Consider the following 22,806-nt stretch of genomic DNA (forward strand, 5'->3'; position numbering starts at 1 on the left):
CATATTTGGGACTATAAATGTCTACATGACCATACCTGGGTGCTCTGAATCCACCCGTTTTTACTTCTTTTCCTCTGGGACAAACAAAGTTCTCTGACTTTCCAGCACGCTTTTCTCCCATGGTACTCATAGTACCTGATGGTGGCAGGATTGTATCTGTTTTCTCATCACTGGTATTGTCTGAATGTCTGGTTCTGCTTTGGGCACAACCTGATAAATCAGATGCATTGTTCACGGAAGAATCTCGGATGGATGTTGTACTTGTCCTAGATTGTCCAGATTGCTTGTTTATGCCTAATGTTTCCTCATAAGCAGCCAACGGGATAGTGCCATTATCTGCAGCATCGGAGGGATTTGTTACTGTTGCAAGCTCATGTCCACTGTTTAAAGTGCTGGCCAATATGTTATTATCACAGCCACAGTGTGATCTTTGACTGTGGTCCTGTTGTCCTTCTCCAAGACTCTCTGCGTTGTTCTTTGCCACATCATTTGCATCTATGGAACGTCGCCTGCTTGAACCCCTTTTTCTCTGACACTCTACCCAGGGCACTGTACCTCCAGTCCCATCTCTCTCTTTTCCTACCCCTGGCTTCCTCTCTTTTGCCGGATTGTCCATACAACGGGATCTGAATTCGAGACCTACTGTGTCTTTAGCACCTTCATCAGAGTCCTGAAACGAAGGGGAATATGACCTCCTTTGGCGACCTAAATCAATGACACGTGGCAAGGGCCGTGAGGTAGCCAAGTCACTGCAGGAAACTACACCATCCTTAGCATTATTGTTGCTATCCCTTCGTACCAGGCTTCCAGCCCTAGCACCAGGTTCAATCCTCCCATACCCTCTCCCCTTCCCCTTTCGTAGTCGTATTGCTTTACCCCTCCGACACAGGGGTAATGTTTTGGTCTTACATATCCCATGCATCTCCAGATAGCGCTGTTTAGGATCAGCACCACCATCTGGTCCTCCTCTGGGCTCTAGCAACTCAACATAATCTCCAGCACCATCACCTACAAGGTGGTCATCACTGCTTCTGCGCAGACATTCTAATGCTGCCTCAATCTCTGCCTCATTCCCATCTGGAGGCAAGTCATCCTCTTCATCCCAAGACCAGGAATCATGCTCTCCTGAAGATCCACCCCAACCAAGGACCAAACCCCCTGATGACAAGTCAGTTGGGTCAGGATTGTCTTGGAGAGGATCGGATGGATTGTGCAGGAGTTTAGGATAGACCACCTCTTCCCATGGAATACGGACCACTCCATCACATGTACTCACCAGACAGGTGTCCAAACATCCTCCACCTACATGGCAAGAAAGTTTGAGAAGAACTGAGAAAGAGCTCCGCCCTATGTATCATTTTAAAAAGGGAATCAAAAGCTTAAGACATTTTTTAGACATCATGACACACTAAAATTTTCCTATATGTGCTGAACCTTTTTTCTACCACTGGTCTCCCATTTCACCACTATCTACCCTAACCACTGGTCTCCTCATTCTTTCATTTTTGTCTTACCTTCTCTCTTGCAGCCACGCTCCTTGTTGATGCAATGTAGCCACTCAGAAGTAAACACCAGCGGGTGCTGTGATTCCGGCACTAAGACCTCCTGTACATTCCGCCCACCAGGTGCAAGGCACTTAAGAGCAAGGCGAGGACAACGTGTCGAGAAGGGGACCACCTGTAGGTAGAAGTCAGTACTATGCAGGAGTCTCCAGTCCAAAGTAGAGAGTTGTACTACTACCTTCTCTCCCAAACATAGTGGCCAACCAGAGTGCAAGAAGAGACAGCCTAGATACTGAGACTGAAAGGAAGAGAGAAATATTTCTTACTAAGCCTGTTTAATGTCGTAGTGGACTAAAACAGTTGCATTAAAACCAAGCCTGAAATTGATCCACTTTTTTACAAAATCTTAAAACACACACCTTTCACACATCTTTAAACCATTTCAAACACAATAAGATGCAAAAAAGGTCTCAATTTGGTACAGGCATTCTGAGAGACAATATTCTGTGCACACAGAATTTTACTTCATTACTGACTGTTTACTTGTCTTCAATAAGCTTACAAGAGTTGTATTTAAAATAATTAGGCTAGTATTAGCTTTTGTTGCGGTTTCAAAATAGTTATCAAGAATTGTGAAATTCTAGTGCCAACTTATATTGTAGCATCATAACAACCTTATTTCCAGCAAAATGATGCAACACAATCACAGCCAATCAGTACAATCAGGGCAAATTAGCGTGAGAGCCAAATTCCAAAAAAACACAGATGGGAGTGGAAAGTTCTGCGAGTGATCTACTGACGACGCACACATTAAAGGGGACCTATTATGCAAAATTCACTTTTGTATGGTGTTTGGACATAAATGTGTGTTGGCAGTGTGTGTACACAACCATCCTACAGTGATAAAAATCCACTCACTCCTTTGTTTTAAATCCCCATAAATCATAAGCAGTGTCTCCCAACGACCTGTTTTCAGAATGCGGCTTTAGTGACGTCACTAAAGCCACAGGCCCCTCCCACGAGTGTTGACAGACATTGCCGTTTTAACTTAGACCCGCCCTGATCGAGTTCACAGCAAGTTGTACACATCCGCCATTGCTGCAATTATGAGAATGTCTCCCAAGCGTTGAAGGTGTTGTGGCTGGATGTATTCATTCACATAGCTCTCTCTATTTACTCCTGAAATCTGAGCCACCCGCTGAAGACGAGGTGGGTTCATTTTGTCTTTGAAAAATGCTCCCTCAACTCTACCGCAATTTGTTTATGTACCTACGCACTTCTTATACTGTGTTTACTCAGCTCTTACAGTGATTTTCTGGAGTAAAACTGACGCTTATTCTTTTGTGTGACATACAATAAACTTTATTAAACTCATCAGTATATTTTGTGTCATCATTCAGACATGGTCCTACAGCAGGCTTGTATTAATAGTGGCTACAATCAATGACACATAGGTTATAACCGTAATTAAACTAAACTATACCTGTTCCAACTCCATACATCATACATTGTCTGACTCTGTAGGCATTATTGTCCGAGTCGAAATGAACACCGTTACTGTGAGTTTCTGTTTTGATATTATCATCTTTCCGTGAGTTGAGATTGTTCACTGAGCGCGAGCTGTTTAGGCTCCGCCCCCTGTGCTGTGAACCAGCAGCTCATTAGCATTTAAAGGAGACACACTAAAACGGTGTGTTTTTCTCAGCCCCAAAAAGTGACGATTTAAACATGCTGTAAAAAATTATCTGTGGGGTATTTTGAGCTAAAACTTCACATACACACTCTGGGGACATCAGAGACTTATTTTACATCTTGTGAAAAGGGGCATAATAGGTGCCCTTTAAGGAACTCAGACGCAGCCGGATCATTTCCATAATGACCAACGCAATCAACTTAGAGCAGCGCAAATTATAGTCTGTTTTAAGACATGCTTATTTTGGGTGGTAAATAATGGCGCAAATACCAGTAAATTGACGAGCGCAAACCTTAGTAAATCACCTTGTGTGATTCATTTAAATACTCTCCTCCCATAAGTTTTGCATCTGAAAGGGAAAATCCTACAAAAGCATTTGCAATCAGGTCAGTCACAAAAATAACTGTGCCTAGAATGCCAATCTGACTTCTGACCTGTAATGCTGCCTGAATCATAATCATACACTGTTCGTTCGTTGGCCAGAGGAGAACTGGCCCCCCGACTGAGCCTGGTTTCTCCCAAGGTTTTTTTTTTTTTTTTGTCCATTCTATCACCTAATGGAGTTTTGGTTCCTTGCCACTGTCGCCTTTGGCATTTTTCTTGCTTAGCTGTGTACACTTAATATTCAACAATATTATTGATCTGCATTGACACCATTATATGAGAACTGAACTGAGCTAGATGATGACATCACTGTTTTCTCCAGAGCGGCTATATATAGAAATGAACTAAATTAATAACTTTTTTACAACAAAAATGAACCATCTCTGAACTTATTTAAGCTGGACAATGACGCTATTTTCTTTTAGATCTGCTGTACAGCAGACACAAACTTTATCACTGTAAAGCGCTATATAAATAAAGGTGACTTGACTTGACCTGGCCTTTTCAGCACTAATTTTTCACTGTGTGTCTGTAGTAAATCCTGAAAGTAGTTTTTTAACGCCAAACGAGGGTTTACACTGGCGCAAGCTGTTAGTAAATCTAGCCCTTGATGTTTAATGTATAGTCATGTGGAGCAGGATTTTAAACCAATTAAATGTTATTATAGGCATTGCTATCTAGGGCATCTAAACTTTAATTGCCAAGAGCCTGCTGCTGACAACTGCACATGGATCTTCTTGGCTAGTGCAACATTGCTCATTACCTCAATTTTGTCTGCATCTTTAAATATTCAGTTCTGTTATATATTACCACACAACTCAAAATCTAAACACAGATTCAAATGCTTTCTCTTCAGGCTATAGAGCCGATTATCCCATGACATGAATCCCGGCTGATCCGTGATCACTCACAGGATCATGATTAAATTATGTTGAGGAATCCATGCCCCTCACCTCCTATATCATCCTCCCTTTCCTATTAAACCCCACCCTCTGCTTTATGGTCTGTCATATACAGTCATTTTATAGTCATATATTCAACCCATCTAAAGAATGATTGTGAAGTTGTATTCCTTTTTCTCAGTGAACAGCCCACAATTTTCTCACTCTGATATTCCCTTCCTACCCTTTTTCTCAATGTGCCCCAGTGTTAGGTCTGTTTATCCCTCCCCCATTTCTCAACCAAACACTCCTCCAGCCTTTCTCAGGCTCTAGTCTCTCTCTTTCTCACACACACATATGGTAAGAATTACCGTCATGACTCAGACTGAGGCTCTTGTCCCTGGCAGCTTCTCATAGCGACAATGAAAACAGAGTCGGCTGAGAATGCATGTGTGTCTTGTATTTATGTAAGTGTGAGAGTTTCATAGTGAACATTTAGCTTGTTTCTGTTTGACTGCATATAAATAATTATCATGTGTGCGTAAGGGTACTAAGTGATATTAGTGGTAGTAAGTGTGGTATTGCAATTGATCAGTAGATTTTTACATTTTTTAAGTGGTTTCTAAGGTGTTTTGGGTGTTTGCTAGAGTTTTGTGGGGGGTTTGTAGGAATTTGCTTTATTGTCTCAAGCCAAAAGCACATCTGATATTCTGGTCTCTTGATATGGTTCAGGTCCCTCATTCAATCTTAGGCTACGTTCACACCGTGAGCGCTCAGTTCCGATTTATTGTTCCGATACATTTTCTTGTATAGCTGTTCACATTGTTGTTTTAAATGTGAATTTACCAATTTACCCGCAGGCAATATAAAAAAACAAAGACAAGGATGCAAGTTTTTAAACATTTATGATACGAGCCCTCATGTTTTGCTTGTCTATAGAGCTGTCACTGTAATACTTATAAGTAGGGATTGTCCCGATCCGATCACGCGATCGGAAATCGGGCCCGATCACGTGGTTTCAGACTCGATCGGAATCGGACGTTACCTCCCGATCAGGACTCGGATATATGTAAATTAGGGGTGTAACTACGGTGGCCGAGAGAGCTCAACGCGCTGCAACTGAAGAAAACACATGCAAATAGAAAAAAAACGCGTGCAAATAGAAAAAAACACATGCAAATAAAATAAAACGCATGCAAATAGAAAAAAACGCGTGCAAATAAAAAAAACACCCGCAAATTAAGAAAACATCTTCATCAGTTTCACAACACACGTGTGCTCCAAATACTCACAACACCACCAAATACGGAAACGCGCTGCAAATAACACAGAGCACAACGGAAATGTTTCCAGGGGAACCAAATAAGTGACGAACCCGACTGGGACGTGCTGGCATAGATATCCATAAATCTATGCGTGCTGGTGCTTACAGCTTAAAATTATACTTTATTTATTTATTTGTGCAAAACATACAGAGATTACATTTTTTATGAGATACAACTTGTATACAATGTACAAAATGTATTAACAATATGTTCAATGTCATCAGAATACAAATGAGAAAAGAACAATGAGCTGGAAACTAAAATAAATAAAAATAAAAAAGATAAAGAAGAAAAACATGAAGGAAAGATATTTATCTATTCATCAGTTACACAGTACAAATTGTTTCATGTTATTACATTTTCATAAAGAAAAGTTTCGTAAGAAATGTTAGGTAAGGTAGGGTCCAAAATTTTAAAGTTGAGACACACAGATATATAATGCATATTTTAAAAGCTTTTTTGTAAACTAAAAATAAAAATGTATTTGCATCCGTTATGTTAACAGCATTATATGTCTGTCGTAAGACCAGCTGATGGACACCGTGCTGCGTTGTCATGGGAACATCCCAGGTGAAAATAATGAAGAAATTACGTTGTCTTTCGTTGCTCCCTTCATCAAGTGCGCTCCACACGGCTGCCTAACAGCACACTAGAGCCCTGCTCACTCCACAGTCCCACTTTAAGGGCTCTGCAATCTGCCCTTCGAAGGGAGTAGGGTATAGGGAAGCTCACGAGCAATAAGCACGTCCCAGCCGGGTCCGTCACTTATTTGGTTCCCCTGGAAACATTTCCGTTGTGGTCTGTGTTATTTGCAGCGCGTTTTCTGTATTTGGTTGTGTTGTGAACTTTTGCAGCGCGTTTCTGTATTTGGAGCACACGTGTGTTGTGAAACTGATGAAGATGTTTTTTTTAATTTGCAGGTGTTTTTTTTTATTTGCACGCGTGTTTTTCTATTTGCATGTGTTTTTTTCTATTTGCACGCGTTTGTATTTCTATTTGCATGTGTTTGCTTCAGTTGCAGCGCGTTGAGCTGTCTCGGCCACCGTATGTAACGGTACATGTATTCGTAATTATTGAACTGTTTCGGTACGAGGCTTCCGGTTCGGTACGCATACAAACCGAACGATTCTTAGGACCATTTTTCCTGCAGACAAAATCCGCGCTGGCGCGACCACCACAACGTGGCGCAACATCAAATGGCAAACGTAATGAAAGCGGAACGAAACTGCGCTTCTCATTATATTGTGCTTCACGGACCGTTTATCAGTTCGGACCAGCAACATCTGTGCAGCGCGAGATCAAGCGAAGAGATCCAGTGAAGAAAACATTTGAATTCGCCACTGAAGTAATAACATCGCTGCGAGATCTAGTGAGAAGCATTCAAATTTCTCCGTTATTAACCGTAGATCTCTATTAGATCAAACAGCGCTGACGTGGGAACCAGGAGAAACATTGTGCCGTGAATGAACATGGATTTAATGTTGCACTTCAAAACTCAAATATTATATAAATTTATATTTAAATGTTATTTTTAATGTGATTACCAAAACATTATTTGTTCATCCTTCAAAGATTACCCCCATTTATAAACCTGAAAGTTTCAAGATGTAGGAAAACTCAAACTTATTTAAAAATAGTTTTTCTTTTAATAAATAGGAAATTTCTCTGGCATTTCTTTCTTTTTGCTGTATCGTATCGAACCAAACCGCAAATTTTGTGAACTGTTACACCCCTAATGTATATATATATTCTCATAATTTTTTTATACACTTTTAAAACATTTTTATTTTTTGTTTACATGCCTGCCGGGTATTTTAAGTTGAGGTGCTATTTGTTTTTATATTAGACTTTTTCTATATTTACTGTTGGACTAAAGTCCAAAAGTGAAGATTTTATGTTATTTATTACTTGATTGTTCAAGCTACCTCACAGAAGTGCTCTGTTTGATAACAGAGTTGTTGAATGTTAAAATAAGGTGAATTAAATAAAAAATAAGGAACATCCTGGATCTGTTTTTTCTCTCTTCTTTAATCTTTTTTTATGTATTATATAAGTATCGGATCGGGACTCGGTATCGGTAGATACTCAAAATCAAATGACTCGGACTCGGACTCGAGGGCAAAAAAACCTGATCGGGACATCCCTACTTATAAGTTCTGAAACATCACTATCCTTCCACTGACTACCTTTCGCAAACATCTTGATTACTTCAGGTATGTAAAATCTTTGAAGTGACTCCCATGAGCGCAGAAATGTGACGAATGTTGCTCTAGAGTGACATAAAAGTCACAACATGAATTGTGATTTGATGATTTGACTGTTCAGACTGAGGTCGCATTGTAAAACATCTGACCTGTTTCGGATTTAGGACCACATATGGAAGTGGCCCAAATCAGAATTGAAAAGATCTGATTTTATGTGGTTTGTGCTGTTCACACTGTCATGAAAAAAACAGATTCACATGTGAGCAAAAAAATCGGATTCCGGCCACATTTACCTGCAGTCTGAACGTAGTCTATGGGATTTTTAATATCCACCAGGCAAAAAGATCTTGGTTTGATCCCTTAAAAAATAAAATAGTGCACCTTTCCTTAACAAACTGAAGTTTAATACTTCAGGTCAGTGATTTAAACAAATCTCTAAGTATGCTCAATATGAGTAATAGTAATGCTTGCCTTAGCAGAACACTTACACATGCATGCTGCTGTAATCTATGCAGAAGATGCTTGGCAGGAATGAAGAAATCCAGCAGATATCTCAAGCTGTCATGCTGATAGGTGGACTCAAGTACGGAGAACACCTACATGACACAAACAAACATACGCTGTCATTTTAGAACAATTGTATGACTGGAAACTAAAACTAGTAAAAACAATGTCAAGACAGAATGAATGTTGGCTTTATGAAGACGTATATATAGTTTTAACAATTAAGCAATGAGAACAAATTCAGAGTTTGAACTTGGTTACGAGTCTTGGGGAGTTTGAGGAGATTTTAGGTTTGGTTGCACTGGTAAATGTGGTTGCTAGGCAGTTGCTAGGCAGTTGCTAGGGTGTTAATGATGTTGAATGGATATCAATAAAGTAAAAGTCTACTTTTTGGGGGGGATGTTTGGTATTCACTACATGGTAAACCATAAGAAAGGACAGTGCTGAGTTTGGTCGACATTGCTTGAAAATTGTCAGAAATGGTCAATGAAAGATATGATATTGGGGATTTTTGTTTGTCAGCTTCAGGAAAACCAACACCCCAAAAAAGTCATATAATAAAGTGAGAGAGTAGAGATTGATGGTTTTACCTGAGAGAGGAGAGGAGGAGCAGTGCTTTCAAAAGGAGGATAGAGAGAGGATAGTGCCCCCTGCACACAGTCCTCTACCGCCTCTGAACCCTGAAACAGAGATTATATAAACAGAAGCTGACGAAGCGATTTACATGTTAGTCATCACAACCGACAGCTTGTTCTGCTCTTCCTCCTCAAAAACACAACTTCCTGTTTTGTGTTCCAGAGAGCATCTAAAAGTTCCTGTGGACCAAATGGTCATCATGACCTTTTTTCAACAAGAGAAATGAATTCAGAAGCTGTATGTCTTGTGTCCCAAATAATATAGGCTGGCCAACTGTAAACTGTGAACTTACACTATGTACTCTGCCATAAAGCATAGAACTTTATAAAGATAGTGTCATCTCAGGTGAAAGACTTAAGGTCTTAAAGTCTACTCGTACAACAAAATAGCGTAGAATAGTGCAGAAGTATTTGAAATTGGGCATACCTACAGTAGCTTCCCCAACACTGACACATACGCCAGGGCTGTACAGTGCGACATATACAGTATATTGCATGTGCTATGAAAAAATCGATCTGTTCAGTGAATAAATGTACCACAGTAGCATGCATGCTATACAGTTTTGCTTGTGTGAAGTGAGAGTTTGTTGTGTGCTTGTTTGTGTGGTTAATCGACGGCTGCACAATTAAGCAAAGTTAAACCAAAGTTTAAATCGAAATCGCGATTTGGCTCAGTGTGATTAAAAAATCACAAGGGCTGCAATTCTTAAAGGGTTAGTTCACCCAAAAATGAAAATTCTGTCAGTAATTACTCACCCTCATGTTGTTCCATGTTGTCCCACTGTAGTCACTCGGACTATTTTAACGATGTCTTTCATAACTTTTGGGCCTGTCAGTTTCGATCCCTTAAGAAGCCTATGGAGGAGGGATCCAGCTCTCAGATTTAATCAAAAATATCTTAATTTGTGTTCCGAAGATGAACGAAAGTCTTACGGGGTTTGAACAACATGAGGGTGAGTAATTACTGACAGAATTTTCATTTTTGGGTGAACTAACCCTTTAAATGAATAAATAAATATATGCACAGAATTTCATGGTGGAGCACACCACTGAGGTCAGAGCGGATCGATCGGTTTGCAGTAAATGCTGCTCCATCTTTTCAAGCGCTGTGAGTTTGATTCACTTATAACGTGCATTTTAAAAAGCAACATGCGTAAAACATTTTTTCAAAACTGTAATGAGAACATTTAATGGCATGCTTTTACTCCAAACGCACTTCATAACATCAGTCGAGTGCAGTGTTTGAAATAATTTCTCTTTGTGATCTGACGTGGCTTTATATCACAGAATGAGGCATAAATTCTAGTATTTTATAGTAGGGTGAGGGTCTATACAGTGATAAAGGCTATGTCGATTAGCATTGCATTACAAATATACTTTATTCTTATGAAAATACTTGAGATGTCTAGAACACAGATAAACTATATGCTGTCCCAATTGTATGTTTATTGTCTTCATGTTTCATTAGACAACCATCTCTATCTGCGTTTATTCTGCTGCAGCGATCTCTGGATGTAGGGATTTCCTGGAATGTCATAAGTTTTATAATTATTATTATTATATTATTTTTTGTCTTAAATACTCTGTTTTCTATTTTATAGTATTTTTTACTTGTGGTCAGATGGTAACAGACATTTTATGCTACAATTTGTGTGGCCTGTACGCACGAAAAAGATTTGGATCTCATTTATTAAAAAATTTGGTTTGAACTGTCCATAATTCCGTTCTTACATAAATCGTTGCATTAAGTGCGATGGTTTACATAAGAATGATTTTACGAAAAGAAATTTGTTCTGCTTGTGTTTTATGAATGAGGCGCACTGACACAAGCTCGAAGCCATCCTGAGAAACACAGTACATGAAGTACACGCACATGAACATTGATGTTTATTTAACTTCTGTTCTGTCGTCATAGCAACCCAGTACACTTTCCTCTCGTTTATTTCTTCACTCTCTCCTTCTCTAAGGAGCTAATTCTAAGTATCATCTGACAACAATTATGCCGAAGAGTCTTCCCAAACACATATTATGCTCTCAGAAGTCTCCCACTCAGTGAGCAGTGAGTGAAATAAACAAAAGATGAGGGAAAAGAGAGAGGGAAAGTCAGCCAGGAAGGCCAGCGTGTTTGGGGTGGTGGGGAGGGTGAGGAAAGAAAAACAAACCGAGAAGGAAAATGGCAGGAAAGTAAAATGAAAAGAATGCAAGAGAAACATAATTAAAGACAAAACAGGGGGGGGGGACTAAGATTTTTTTGGATGAAACTGAGGGAAGGTGAACATGTCACATGAGGAGGATAACAACAAATGAATGCACATACTTTAGTCAGGCAGTATAAATGTTCGAAATCTAGCTAATCATCTTGTCCAGTGTAAGAAAAAACAAAAGTATTCTCTTTCGGTTAGCTAGATAGGTCAGAATCTTTCCACTTTTCTATATTAGTTCACATTTGCTGCTCTTACCACACAATGATAAGAACAGATTACCAGATATCAAACTCCATTCAAACACTAATACCATTGAGAAGTTATTAACACATGCATAATTTTTTATTTCTTAGTGAAAAAAAGAGAATGTGAGAATGGAAAGGTGTGTTTTATTTTCTTTCTATTTATTTTTTACCAGTTATCTGCCAATGGGGGTAAGAAAAATAACGTTCTGTTTGAATTAAGATTATTTTTCTTACCCCATTGGTCGATCATTTTGCTTGGTTTCAGCAAAAACTCACTTTTTTCATTTTTTTTCATTTCAGATAACAAGACAATATCTTAGATAATATCTTATGGCATTTTACTCATCTAGTAAATGCATCTTGATTTAAGAATTTTTTGATATTTGGACTGGAAACAAGACAAAAATACTTAGTAAGAAAATTATTTTTTTGCAATGTCTTTGTTTGCAGCTCAACGGCCCTAGTTAAGGAATGAAATAAAATACTAAAAAAAAACTCTTTTTGTGTAACTATTTTTGGTTTGGAATGACATAACAGAGAGTAAAGGTTTTGTGTAGGACTGCTGCACGATTTTAAACACATCCTGGGTCGACACCCCCTAAGAAATGTGTCTGATAATTCAGGACATCCTTAAGACTAATTTTTTTTCAGACAAACCCACTAGTCAATTTTAGAAAATCTTTATGTTATTTTAAACATCCTTAGTTCAAGTGTTTCTGAAAATTGTTGTGTGAATCTCTCATTGATTGTGAGGAGTTTAATGAGGTATTAATGCAACTGAAAAGTTTGTGATCGGTTTTATCAAAATTCTGAAATCATGTGTGCATGTGTGTGTCATTGTTCTACTCAAATTCCTCTCTTTCTCAGCAGATCCTACTGGAAGAGTCAGTCGAGAGCGAGAGATACATAAAAAGAGAGATAGTGAAAGACAGACACTGCTGAAGAACAGAATGATAAAAATCCAGATGCAGGCAAATGAGGGAACAAAAGAGAGGGTGAATGGAGGAAAAGAGATAGAAAAAAATATTCAGTAAGAACTCTTTCCTCTTTCTAAGAGGAACTTCACCCTCAGACACATCTGATCCAACAGTTTATTTTGTCTTAAATCATGAAGTAAGTGATGTCTGCAACCGGTTTCTATTTGAAGACATTAGGAACTTAAACGTGAAGTCGTAACTCATACAGAAAGAAGTCCTAATTTAGGCCATGTCCGTGTGTTATATTATAGACATTTGTGCAAAAAGTTGCATTCAAATACACTTATGTTCAAAAGTTTCCGATTGGTACGAATTTTCTTTTTTTCTTTTTTTAAAGAAATCTCTTATGCTCACCAACGCTGCATTTATTTGATCAAAAATACAGTAAAAACAGGAATATTGTGAAATACTGTTACAATTTAAAATAACTTTTTTCTATGTGAATATATTGTCAAATGTTATACAAAGTTGAGTTTTCAGCATCATTATACCAGTCTTCAGTGTCACATGATCCTATAGAAATCCACTCAACATTTCTGATTATTATCAATATTGAAAACAGTTGTGCTGCTTCATATTTTTGTTGTGACACATGTTTATCAGGATTATCTGATGAATAGATAAAGTTTGAAATACAAGCATTTATTTTAAATAGAAATCTTTTGTTAGATTATAAACGTCTTTAAAGTCAATTTTGATCATTTTAATGTCCTCGCTGAATAAAAGTATTAATTTAATTAATAAAAAAATCGGACTGCCCCCAAACTTTTCAACATAGTGTATATGTGCTCATATGTTTATTTCCATATAGACTCACACAGATATATGCATTTAGAATCCCAAAAAGGCCAAAATATTGATAACTCATTCTGCACCGCACCAATTTCTGTCCAATGAAATGCTACAAACAATTAGAAAATGGCAAATCATGGTTCAAGTATGTGATGTAACTAAAGTCACAGTATTTGCAATGCAACTTTTGTTGCAATATGCAATATTAGAGTTGCAATATTACAGTCTGAACACAATGTGTAAATTAAGAAACAACTGCATTCACATACTTGTGCTGAATATATTTTGACCATTACTGGCCTTTACATTGTTTTTGTGGTGCACAACTGATCTGTCCAATAAAAATTGTGTATGCGATTCGTGTATCTACAGTGGCCCAGAGTTTTGAAACTCAAGCCTGCCTTGGACACTAACATGTCTGAATGTCATTGCATAATAAAAACAAAGTAAGGGTCAACTGCAAACAAAAAATGCTAGGGCTCATCTCGACACTGACTTTGCTTTTTTCATAATTTTTTCTTCAACGTCTTTGAATCAGCTGGTGTTTTGCTGATTTTTAGAAGATGTATGGTCAGTTGTCCTCAAGTTCATACAGGTGTCCTTGCAAGTGTAGTTCATCACTTTAACTATCAACGTCTTCCACTAATCACCACAAAGAGGCACAATAGTTGTTGTTCTTCTACATGGCAATGTGTTACCATTTCTAATGCAACTTTACTTAAAGTAAATGACACTTTGGTTTGAAGTTTTGTTATCTAATGCAATGACATTCAGACATTATAAGGGTGGCTTAAGCATAAGATAACATTTGTGTGCATGTGTGTCCTCCTATTTGTTGTGCATTTTACTTCTACCCTAGCTTGTGTACTAATAGTATTTATATTTATATATTTTAAACTTAGACATTCTGCACTATGAATTGCTTGTGACGTTCTTCATTTGTAAATCAATTTGGATGAAACCATCTGCTATATTAGTGTGTGAGTTTGTGAGTGTGTATTGATGTATTTTTCCGTGTACTCTCACCTCTCCCAACTGAAAATGAATCATCTGCCTCTATTTCAGGTCTTATGTGGAAAATGCAACTTCACCCAAACCACCATCACGTCTTTTCATTTCTCTCAAAGTAAAACAGTCTCCCTCTCTCTGTCTCTATCCCAGCCAGACTGCTCCACCCTGTCCCACACACACCAAACACTGGCAGCAGCTGAAGTCACATCAGCATTCGGCCCTCATCTGCCTCAGTTTGTTGTAAACATGCCAACAGATGGACAGTAACAAGCGTCTGTGAGTGTTTGGGACTGATGCAGGACGTCCAGAACACCGCAATAACCTCATTACAGCTGATTAACACTATTATCACATATTATCTGTGTGTAATGAGCTCACAGAGCCATTCAGTCACACTGTGTGAAAGTCATGGAAACCAATTACAATATTTAAAATATACCATTCTGTTTGTTCTGTTTATTCCTATTCTTTTTTGTTTAAGTATCCAATTCTGTTCATATAATGCAATGCAATGATGATTGAGAGACGTACAAATAAACAATCCTCAAAAGCCTGATGAATCGTATTTGAAACTCAAATTTTAACGGCTTTTCTAAAAGAAAAAAATGAAAATCGGCTATTATTTGTGTTTCACTCCAGATTTCTTCCATTCGTTGGACTTTACTCTTAATAAGTTTTCTCAACTATTCTGCTATCAAATTACTCTATTCTATTGGTTCAACTTGTATTCTATTTTATTTATTTTATTTTTACTACTCTTTATGTTTTTTTTCCACTAATAATCTTGTCTATTCATATGAAACTATGTGAAAGTCATGGAAATGTTGTTTTGAGCTATAAAAGATTTCCTATTTTTGTTTTATTTCACTACGCAATTTGGTTACATTCATTAATATTATTTTATCCAGCTGTTCTATTCTATTAGTTCCACATTATCTTATTCTACTATGCACTTATACGATATTTGCTTCAAGTCAGACTTATTCAATTATATTCAGATACTCTATTCTATTCATTAAACTTTACTCTTCTAATTCATTTAACTTTACTTTTCTAATTCCTTTTTTAAATAATTCTATTTAATTGGTTAAAACTAAACCAGTATTCAACTGTTTCGTTTTAATTACTCTATTATATTAGTTTTACTTCACTCATATTCTATTCTGTTCTATTCTATTCACATGAAACATGGTCATAAAGAAAGTCCAGAAACCATGAAGTCCTGAGTTTGATAAACATTGGTGTGTCCTGCAGTTTTTTCCTCATAAATTCAGATGAGATGAGGGGGAATTCCCACCTTCAGTTTTTCCTACTGTATTCTTATTTACCATAGTATCCATGGTTTCTTTCCACCTAGCCTAACTGCAATATTATCAGCACTGTAAACCCGTAGTACAATAATATGGGGTCTCTTCAGTGTGAGAAAGCTTTCAGAACCTTTTTGTCATTTTATTTTGACCACCCCATACATTAAACTTTGTAGCAGAGGCATTTTGACCAGCAATGTGGTACATTTCTGTGAGGATTACGCATTCCTACTGTCGTTTCAAACAAAAAGAGACCGATTCCTTTTAAATACAGCTATGAATGAATATGTTATAGCATATTTAACGAAATTATGAACGAGTCATCGATTCCAGCATATAGCCTACGAAGTTCCTCTAAGTTCACATTCAGGTCGATTTTGTAACTTTGTATCAGCTATCGCACCATTTCTGTTCCAGCCTCTTTAAGATTAATCGTGTTTTTTATTATTTTAAATCCGTTTTGGATAAAAAAAAAACATTGCTAATAAATGTCAAATGTAAACATTTCTGAAAGACAGCTGGACTCACCATCACTTCACGCGACCGTCCGGACTGACTACATCTCTCTTAATTCTGTTTCTGAACATCCACATCAGACAAACGATCCCTTTGCTCGAATTAAACCGTCGCTTCGGTGTTTCTCAGTCTGAAGTTTTGTGAAATGCGGGAGTCTGATGGTGGAGGGAGGGAGAGAGGCATGTCAGTCCCTCCCATCTGCTGAACAGCTACAGTGACTCGCAGTCATTCTTTCCATGACTGTCCTCCACTGCCATCCGCTGCATGAAGAAACACTGACCATTCTGATTTACTCGAGTTTTGTAGTTGATCAATATGCATTTAGTAGCCTACATTTTGTTATGATTATTTATTAGCCTCAAAACTGCCACATTTAAGTCATATCGTGTCAGATAATCTGCGACCACTAATAATTTTGTGACATTTTGACACGGTGGATACTTGTAAATTCACTGATTTAGATCAATGCTGTAGCCTATGGCACAAACACATACCGTTATTTAATAAAAACATGAGAAATGTCTCCATCTGGTGTTCAACAGTAAAAATTACAATACAGGAGAAGAGAAGTATGCTTAACCTTAAAGGGGTCCTTGATTATGATTGAACTTTTTTAACAATAGTTAGTGTGTAATGTTGCTGTTTGAGAATTTACAAATTTACCACGCTCAAAGTCCAATGCAAAGAGATATATTTTCTTTAACAGAAATGGCTTTTTAAATACTACAACACACGGCAGGTAGGGATAACAATGAGCTTCTTCCCAGGTTGTTGACATCACAAACCCTAAAATTTACATAAACCCTGCCCCCGGAAACACGCAACAAAGGGGGTGAGGCCATGTTGGACTGCTTTAGAGAAGAGGAAGAGTTGTTGTCGCTGTGTTTTTATACCCCGGAAAAAGTTTGTAGTAAGGCTGACGAACTTAGAGAGGTTAAAATGTAGCCTAAATTTTATCCTAAAATGGTTAAAATTTTATTCTAAAATGTTCCTGAACATTATATCCTCAACGTTTTTCTGTTTTTCACATTTTATGGAGAACAGCAGACAGAGTACTATGCAGGCTATACGCACAAAAGCTTCTCCTGAAAGACGTAGCCATTCCCATTTTGTCGGGACAATTTGTTGTTTATGGATCACAACTTGTAAGTATGTCTTATAATTTGTAGTTGTGTTTTCTATTAACAGTTCCAATTATAAGCTTTATGTAGTTGCTTTAGCTATGATGTAAACAAATACTTTGCCTCCGCTAGCCTGCTAGCTAACATTACATTATTTGATCCATGATTTGTATTATCATAGTTTTCCAACAAATATAATTAAATGATGGATAGCATCGTATCTATAAGAAAATTACACAAAAAAAAACATACCATTTTGAAATCCTGTGAAATCTGTGCTTGCAAAGTCTGTGCTTGAAATCTGTTCAGCATCCTCTTGTTCATTAACATTTTCATGGTCTGAATTGGGTTCAAAAAGGTTAGAAATTAATGCCATCGTTAATATTTATAATCTGAGTAGAGTTTGCGGTTATGAAGGGGCGTGACCTTTCCCGAACACAAGCTAAGCGCTGCCAATCACAACACACTGGGCCAGCTAATCAATCACAGCACATTTCGTATTTCGGAAGGAGGGGCTTCATTGAAAATGACGTGTTCAACTAGACTGGGCGAGAGGAGATGTAATAATATAAAATATGTGAAAATATTGTTTTTAGAACAATCAAGCATGAAAACATAATAGTACACCGCAAAAACAAAATCAAGACTTCATAAAAGGGCATAATTTTAAACATTGTCCAATGTACAGTACGTAGTGCACATCATAAACCGATGAGCCAAAATATTATGACCACCTGCCTAATATGCTGTTGGTCCTCTGTGTGCTGCCAAAACACCACCGACCTGCCGAGGCATGGACAATTCAAGACCGCTGAAAGTGTCCTGTGGTATCTGGCACCAAGACGTTAGCAGCAGATCCTTCAAGTCCTGTACGTTTTAAGGTGGAGCCGCTGTTGAATGAACTTGTTTGGTCCAGCACATCCCACAGACGCTCAATTGGATTGAGATCTGGGGGATTTGGAGGCCAGGCCAACACCTTGAACTCTTCATAATGTTCCTCTAACCATTCCTGAAGAATGTGTGCAGTGTGGCAGGGTGCGTTATCCTGCTGAAAGGAGGCCACTTTCACCAGGAACATCATTCTCATGGAGGAGTGTACCTGGTCTGCAACAATGTTTAGGTAGGCATTGTGTCAAATTCACATAAATGGCTGGACTAGAGTTTCCAAGCAGAACATTGCCCAGAGCATCACACTCCCTCCACCGGCTTGTCGTTGACCCACAGTGCATCCTGGTACCATCACTTCCCCAGGTAAACGGCACACACGAATACAGCCGTCTACAAGATGTAAAAGAAAATTGGACTCATAGGACTAGGCAAACTTGTTCCACTGCTCCAAGGTCCAGTTCCAACAGTTTTCATTGTAGGGGCTTTCGATGGTGGATACGGGTCATCATCACTCTGTTTGGTCTGCGGCTACGCAGCCTCATACACAGCAGAGTGTGATGCACTGTGTTTTGTGACAAATTTTCCCCATAAATTAAGCGTAGCGTCAGTTCTGGCAGGTCACGTTAGTCAACTCGCATCAGCTGACTCTCAGCTGATCAACGCCTACCTATAGGAATACGACGTCTATCACTGTATACAAATATAAGCTTGTCAGTATCAACAGCTATCGCGTTTCTCAGGAGCCAATTCCCTCCTCCATCCCCAGCTCCCCATATCTTCAGTCAGGATTTGGCAATCTGATTCCACCTGAATCAGACTAAAATTCTCTAATTATGTTGTACATTAAAATTAATTAATTACATCTGCAATACATTCATGTTGCTTCTGTTCTGTTTACCCTAAGGGGGGGGTTATTGCTGCTCTTATCCATGCTAGGCTGCATGGATGTGCAGGGAGTTCTTGCCCAGAACAGAACCATACCGCCAATCCTAACTGTATGCTAATTGTCAACCGTATTTGACGATAGTGGTCCTGACAGAACCATCATTCAAATTTTGTGCGACTTGTGGTACATTCCTTCTGTTGGCTCGGAACAGATGGGATAGCCTTCGTTGTCCTCGTGCAATGATGAGCCTTGGACAACTTGTCGCCGGTTTGTGGTTTGTCCCTCCTCGAACCACTGTTGGTAAATACTCACCACTACTGACCGGGAGCAACCCACAAGCCATGCCATAACAATTTGTCAAAGTCACTCAGATCTTTATTTCTGCCATTTCTCCTGCATCCAACACATTGATTATTTGCTTACCATCTAATCTATACCCAGACCTTAATATGTGGCCTTGTTAGGAGATAATTAACGACATTTGCTTCAACTGTGACTGTTCATAATGTTTACATCAGTGTATATGGTAAACGGAAGCTCAGCCGTATCTCATGCAAGATAGAACAAACCTCATTGGTTCTTTTGCGACAAGCAATCAAATTTGAGCTTGCTTACCATATTTGATTATTGTATGTGTGTTGATCAGGGTTTATGTATAAAAGCCTAAGTTAACTCATAGTAGTTGTTCATAATATAAAGCGATTGTGTCTCTTCTGAAGGTTTGGAAAAAACTGCTAGATTCATATGGTAAACGCTTGTCTTTATCTACTTAATAATACTTAATAAGAAATAATAACATTTTGCTCTGTTCGTGACTTCTCCTACAAACTCGTTTCGGAGGATTAACCTACATAATGTTAAGCAAGACTACACTTTAAAACCTTAAAATGAATAACATTTATTTCATCTTTAAACCATTTTGTAATATTTAGTTTGTTTGCCGTGAGACACAAAAGGCATTTTCTCCTATACAGTGACTGACAATAGATCCATAAAATTTACCAAAACACAACATAAATTCACAAAAAACACACATTTTATTAGCTTGCTGTAATCCAAATCTTTAGAATCCATACGTTTGCGAGGAACAGATCCAAATTCAGCTCAATCTCCATTCTCAGTAGCGACTGTAAACGTCAAATCCTGCGCTTGTTATGATGAATTAAAATTCAAAAGTTGCGCCCTCAAGGAAGCGTTACAACATGTTCTCTTACGAGAGGTTCTCTCGTACTGCGTAATATCTTACGCTGGGGAAAACCTCTTTTCCACGAGACAAAAATTATCCTTAATTTTGAATTAATGTAAAACCCGTTGCGGCAGCATGCAGACATAGGCAAGGCGGCTCGCGTGCCTATTGGCTGTCCTGCGGCAACTGCAGCAGCCTATCGAGAGAGGCCCTTGGTGACGTCAGATCCAATGTGGGCGCTTCGCGCCCACTACGTCACTTTCCGCCAAAGCGGGCGTGGCCTGGGCCTATAAATATAGCTCGATGGGCAGATAAAATCAGATTTTTTCATCTCTTCAGCGAAGCTCACGCATCGCTGGATCCGGAGTGAAGAAGCCGCACCGTCTGAGAAAAAGCTTTCTGCGGGACGAGCCTTTGCATCTGAAGCCGCTGGCCTTCATCTTGCCGCCTTCAGTCGCCGTACCTGCTACGCTTTCCGGCGTTTATATCCTTTTTACTCTGCCGAGTGTGTGTTCGCCGCTGCGACTCACACTCTCTCTCTCTCTCTCTCTCTCTCTCTCTCTCTCTCTCTCTCTCTCTCTCTATCTAAAAGAGCAGCGTCTTTTTAAAGATGCCTCATTCCTGTGGCTCGTGCCGAGCCGCACTCAGTAACGGGGACCGCCATTTCATCTGCGTTTCCTGCCTGGGTAAGGATCACGCAGCTCTCGCGCTCGCTGACGGCGGCTGCCATCATTGCGAGCTGTTGCCATGGTGTTACGATCCTCGGTATTTGTTTTGTGTGGGTTGTTGGTGTTCTGTGTATGTGTCCAGGAGTGATTGCAGCTGGAGTGCCTTGATTGGTGGATCTACTGATGCACCGCATTTTAAAAGGGCGGCGCTCACTGAAGATGAGGAGCTCATTCTGGCGTTGGCTTCGTGGCGTTAGGAGCTCCGGATTCCTCCTCCCGTCGACAGATCCCAAACCCTTCGACTTTATGATTATGTGTTACTGATGATTTACTTCGACTTTGTTTGTATGTTTTAGTAGCGTAGGGGTGTCCTGCCATTTAATTTGACTTCGTTTGCGATTTGTTTATTTATAGGGAGTTAGGGAAGTTATTTTGTAATTTGATTTACTCCCTGATTAGGTAATTTATGTATGTTTGTTTATAAGTTTATTTTGTTTATTATTTTGGCCTTGGGGCACCCTGAAGCCATTACTCCTTAATTTAATCATTTCTTTCCAGTATAAAAATAAATTATATTTTTATTGGAACCTAGATTTTGTGTCATTGGTGATCTGTCGGCCGGGGCTGGTTTCCTTTTAACATCAATAAACTCCACGTCCAACCGTCCTTATAATACGGGACGTAACACATGGGGACGTTACACATGGTGACTCTGAGGACTCGCCTGGCATTTTTTCTCCGAGTCTGCACCTCCGCCCGCTATAGTGCCGCGCCGTAAAAAGCGCCGTACTTAGCGGGTCCCCGAGCCTTGGGGATGAATGGATTCGCTGAGGTTCAGAAGACGTCACAGGCTATGAAGCACTTCTTACCAAAGCGCTCTAGCTTCGCAGCAGATCGCCCAAAACAGCCGTCTGCTCGGCGCTCCCAGCCACAGCCTCCGCCGCCGCCGCTTCACAGCGCCGTCAAGCCGGGGACCAGAGACCACGCTCTCGCTCTGCCGGCCGCCGCCCCCCTCCGTGTGGGCCCCGGCAAAAGATTGAGATAAAAGCCCGAGGCCTCAAAGTCTTCCTAGCCCTCCTAGGAAAACAACGGTGTTTAAGTCTCGCCGCGGCCAGACTTCCACTGAAGCTTTTCACTCGTTCAGTTCCAGAAAATGCAACTGTTCCAGTGTATTTTGCAGTAAACAAGCCGGTACCACGGCCCGCTTACCTGCACACAAATGCCGTTTCCACGGCGACCCAGATAAGTGTATGAGTGAGTGTATGAGTGTAATAAAAATGCCCATAGCCCAGTGTTCATTTCTACACACAAGCACAGACATTCAGACAGACTGAGCAGCTCTTCGTTTCGTTCATCGGACGTGCTAAGGGACTAGCCGCATCGACACAGAGCCTATCCAGATGGATAGTTGATGACATAGTGCTGGCATACACGTCTAAAGGCTTGAAGTGTCCTTTAGGTGTTAGAGCACACTCCACAAGAGGCATGGCCTCGTCGTGGGCTTGGTCTAGCAGGATTACCTTGCAGGATATCTGTATGGCGGCAGGCTGGGCCTCCCCCTCTACATTTATAAGGTTTTATAACCTAGAGGTTCCCGCCTAACAGGCTAAACTACTTTCGGTCTAAAATCAGTATTGTCTGCCCCGTTGCTTCGGCTCAGAATACTACAACCGCTTGAGCACCGCTCGCTGATCGATAAAATTACTCCATGGGCAAAAGTAAGACCCATACTGTTACACAGTTCAAGCCGAACATTTTCACCCTGACTGTGTGGAACACTGTTAATGTGATTAGCTCCCTTAGGACGCTAACTTATTGGGAATGACGCTTCTAGCCTCTCTTCTCAGACTCTTTGTGAGTCCCTGGTGATTATGCAC

General features: G+C 39.5%; 1 protein-coding gene across 1 annotated transcript in view; it reads right to left on the bottom strand.

Moving 5' to 3' along the window:
- Window positions 1-16,335, bottom strand: part of arhgef40 (Rho guanine nucleotide exchange factor (GEF) 40) — a 59,296-nt gene extending 42,961 nt beyond the window's left edge. Inside the window, exons 1-5 of the mRNA XM_056247076.1 lie at window positions 16,193-16,335; window positions 9,084-9,173; window positions 8,478-8,585; window positions 1,515-1,800; window positions 36-1,302 (exon numbers count right to left, since the gene is read on the bottom strand). Of these exons, the coding sequence (XP_056103051.1) occupies window positions 36-1,302; window positions 1,515-1,800; window positions 8,478-8,585; window positions 9,084-9,173; window positions 16,193-16,195 (1,754 nt within the window). The 5' untranslated portion in view covers window positions 16,196-16,335. The remainder of the gene's footprint in view (window positions 1-35; window positions 1,303-1,514; window positions 1,801-8,477; window positions 8,586-9,083; window positions 9,174-16,192) is intronic.
- Window positions 16,336-22,806: the final 6,471 nt, after the last annotated feature.

The sequence above is a fragment of the Rhinichthys klamathensis genome, unplaced genomic scaffold (genome assembly GCF_029890125.1).
Source record: "Rhinichthys klamathensis goyatoka isolate OS25496 unplaced genomic scaffold, OSU_Roscu_1.1 h1tg000042l_1, whole genome shotgun sequence".
Taxonomy (NCBI): domain Eukaryota; kingdom Metazoa; phylum Chordata; class Actinopteri; order Cypriniformes; family Leuciscidae; genus Rhinichthys; species Rhinichthys klamathensis.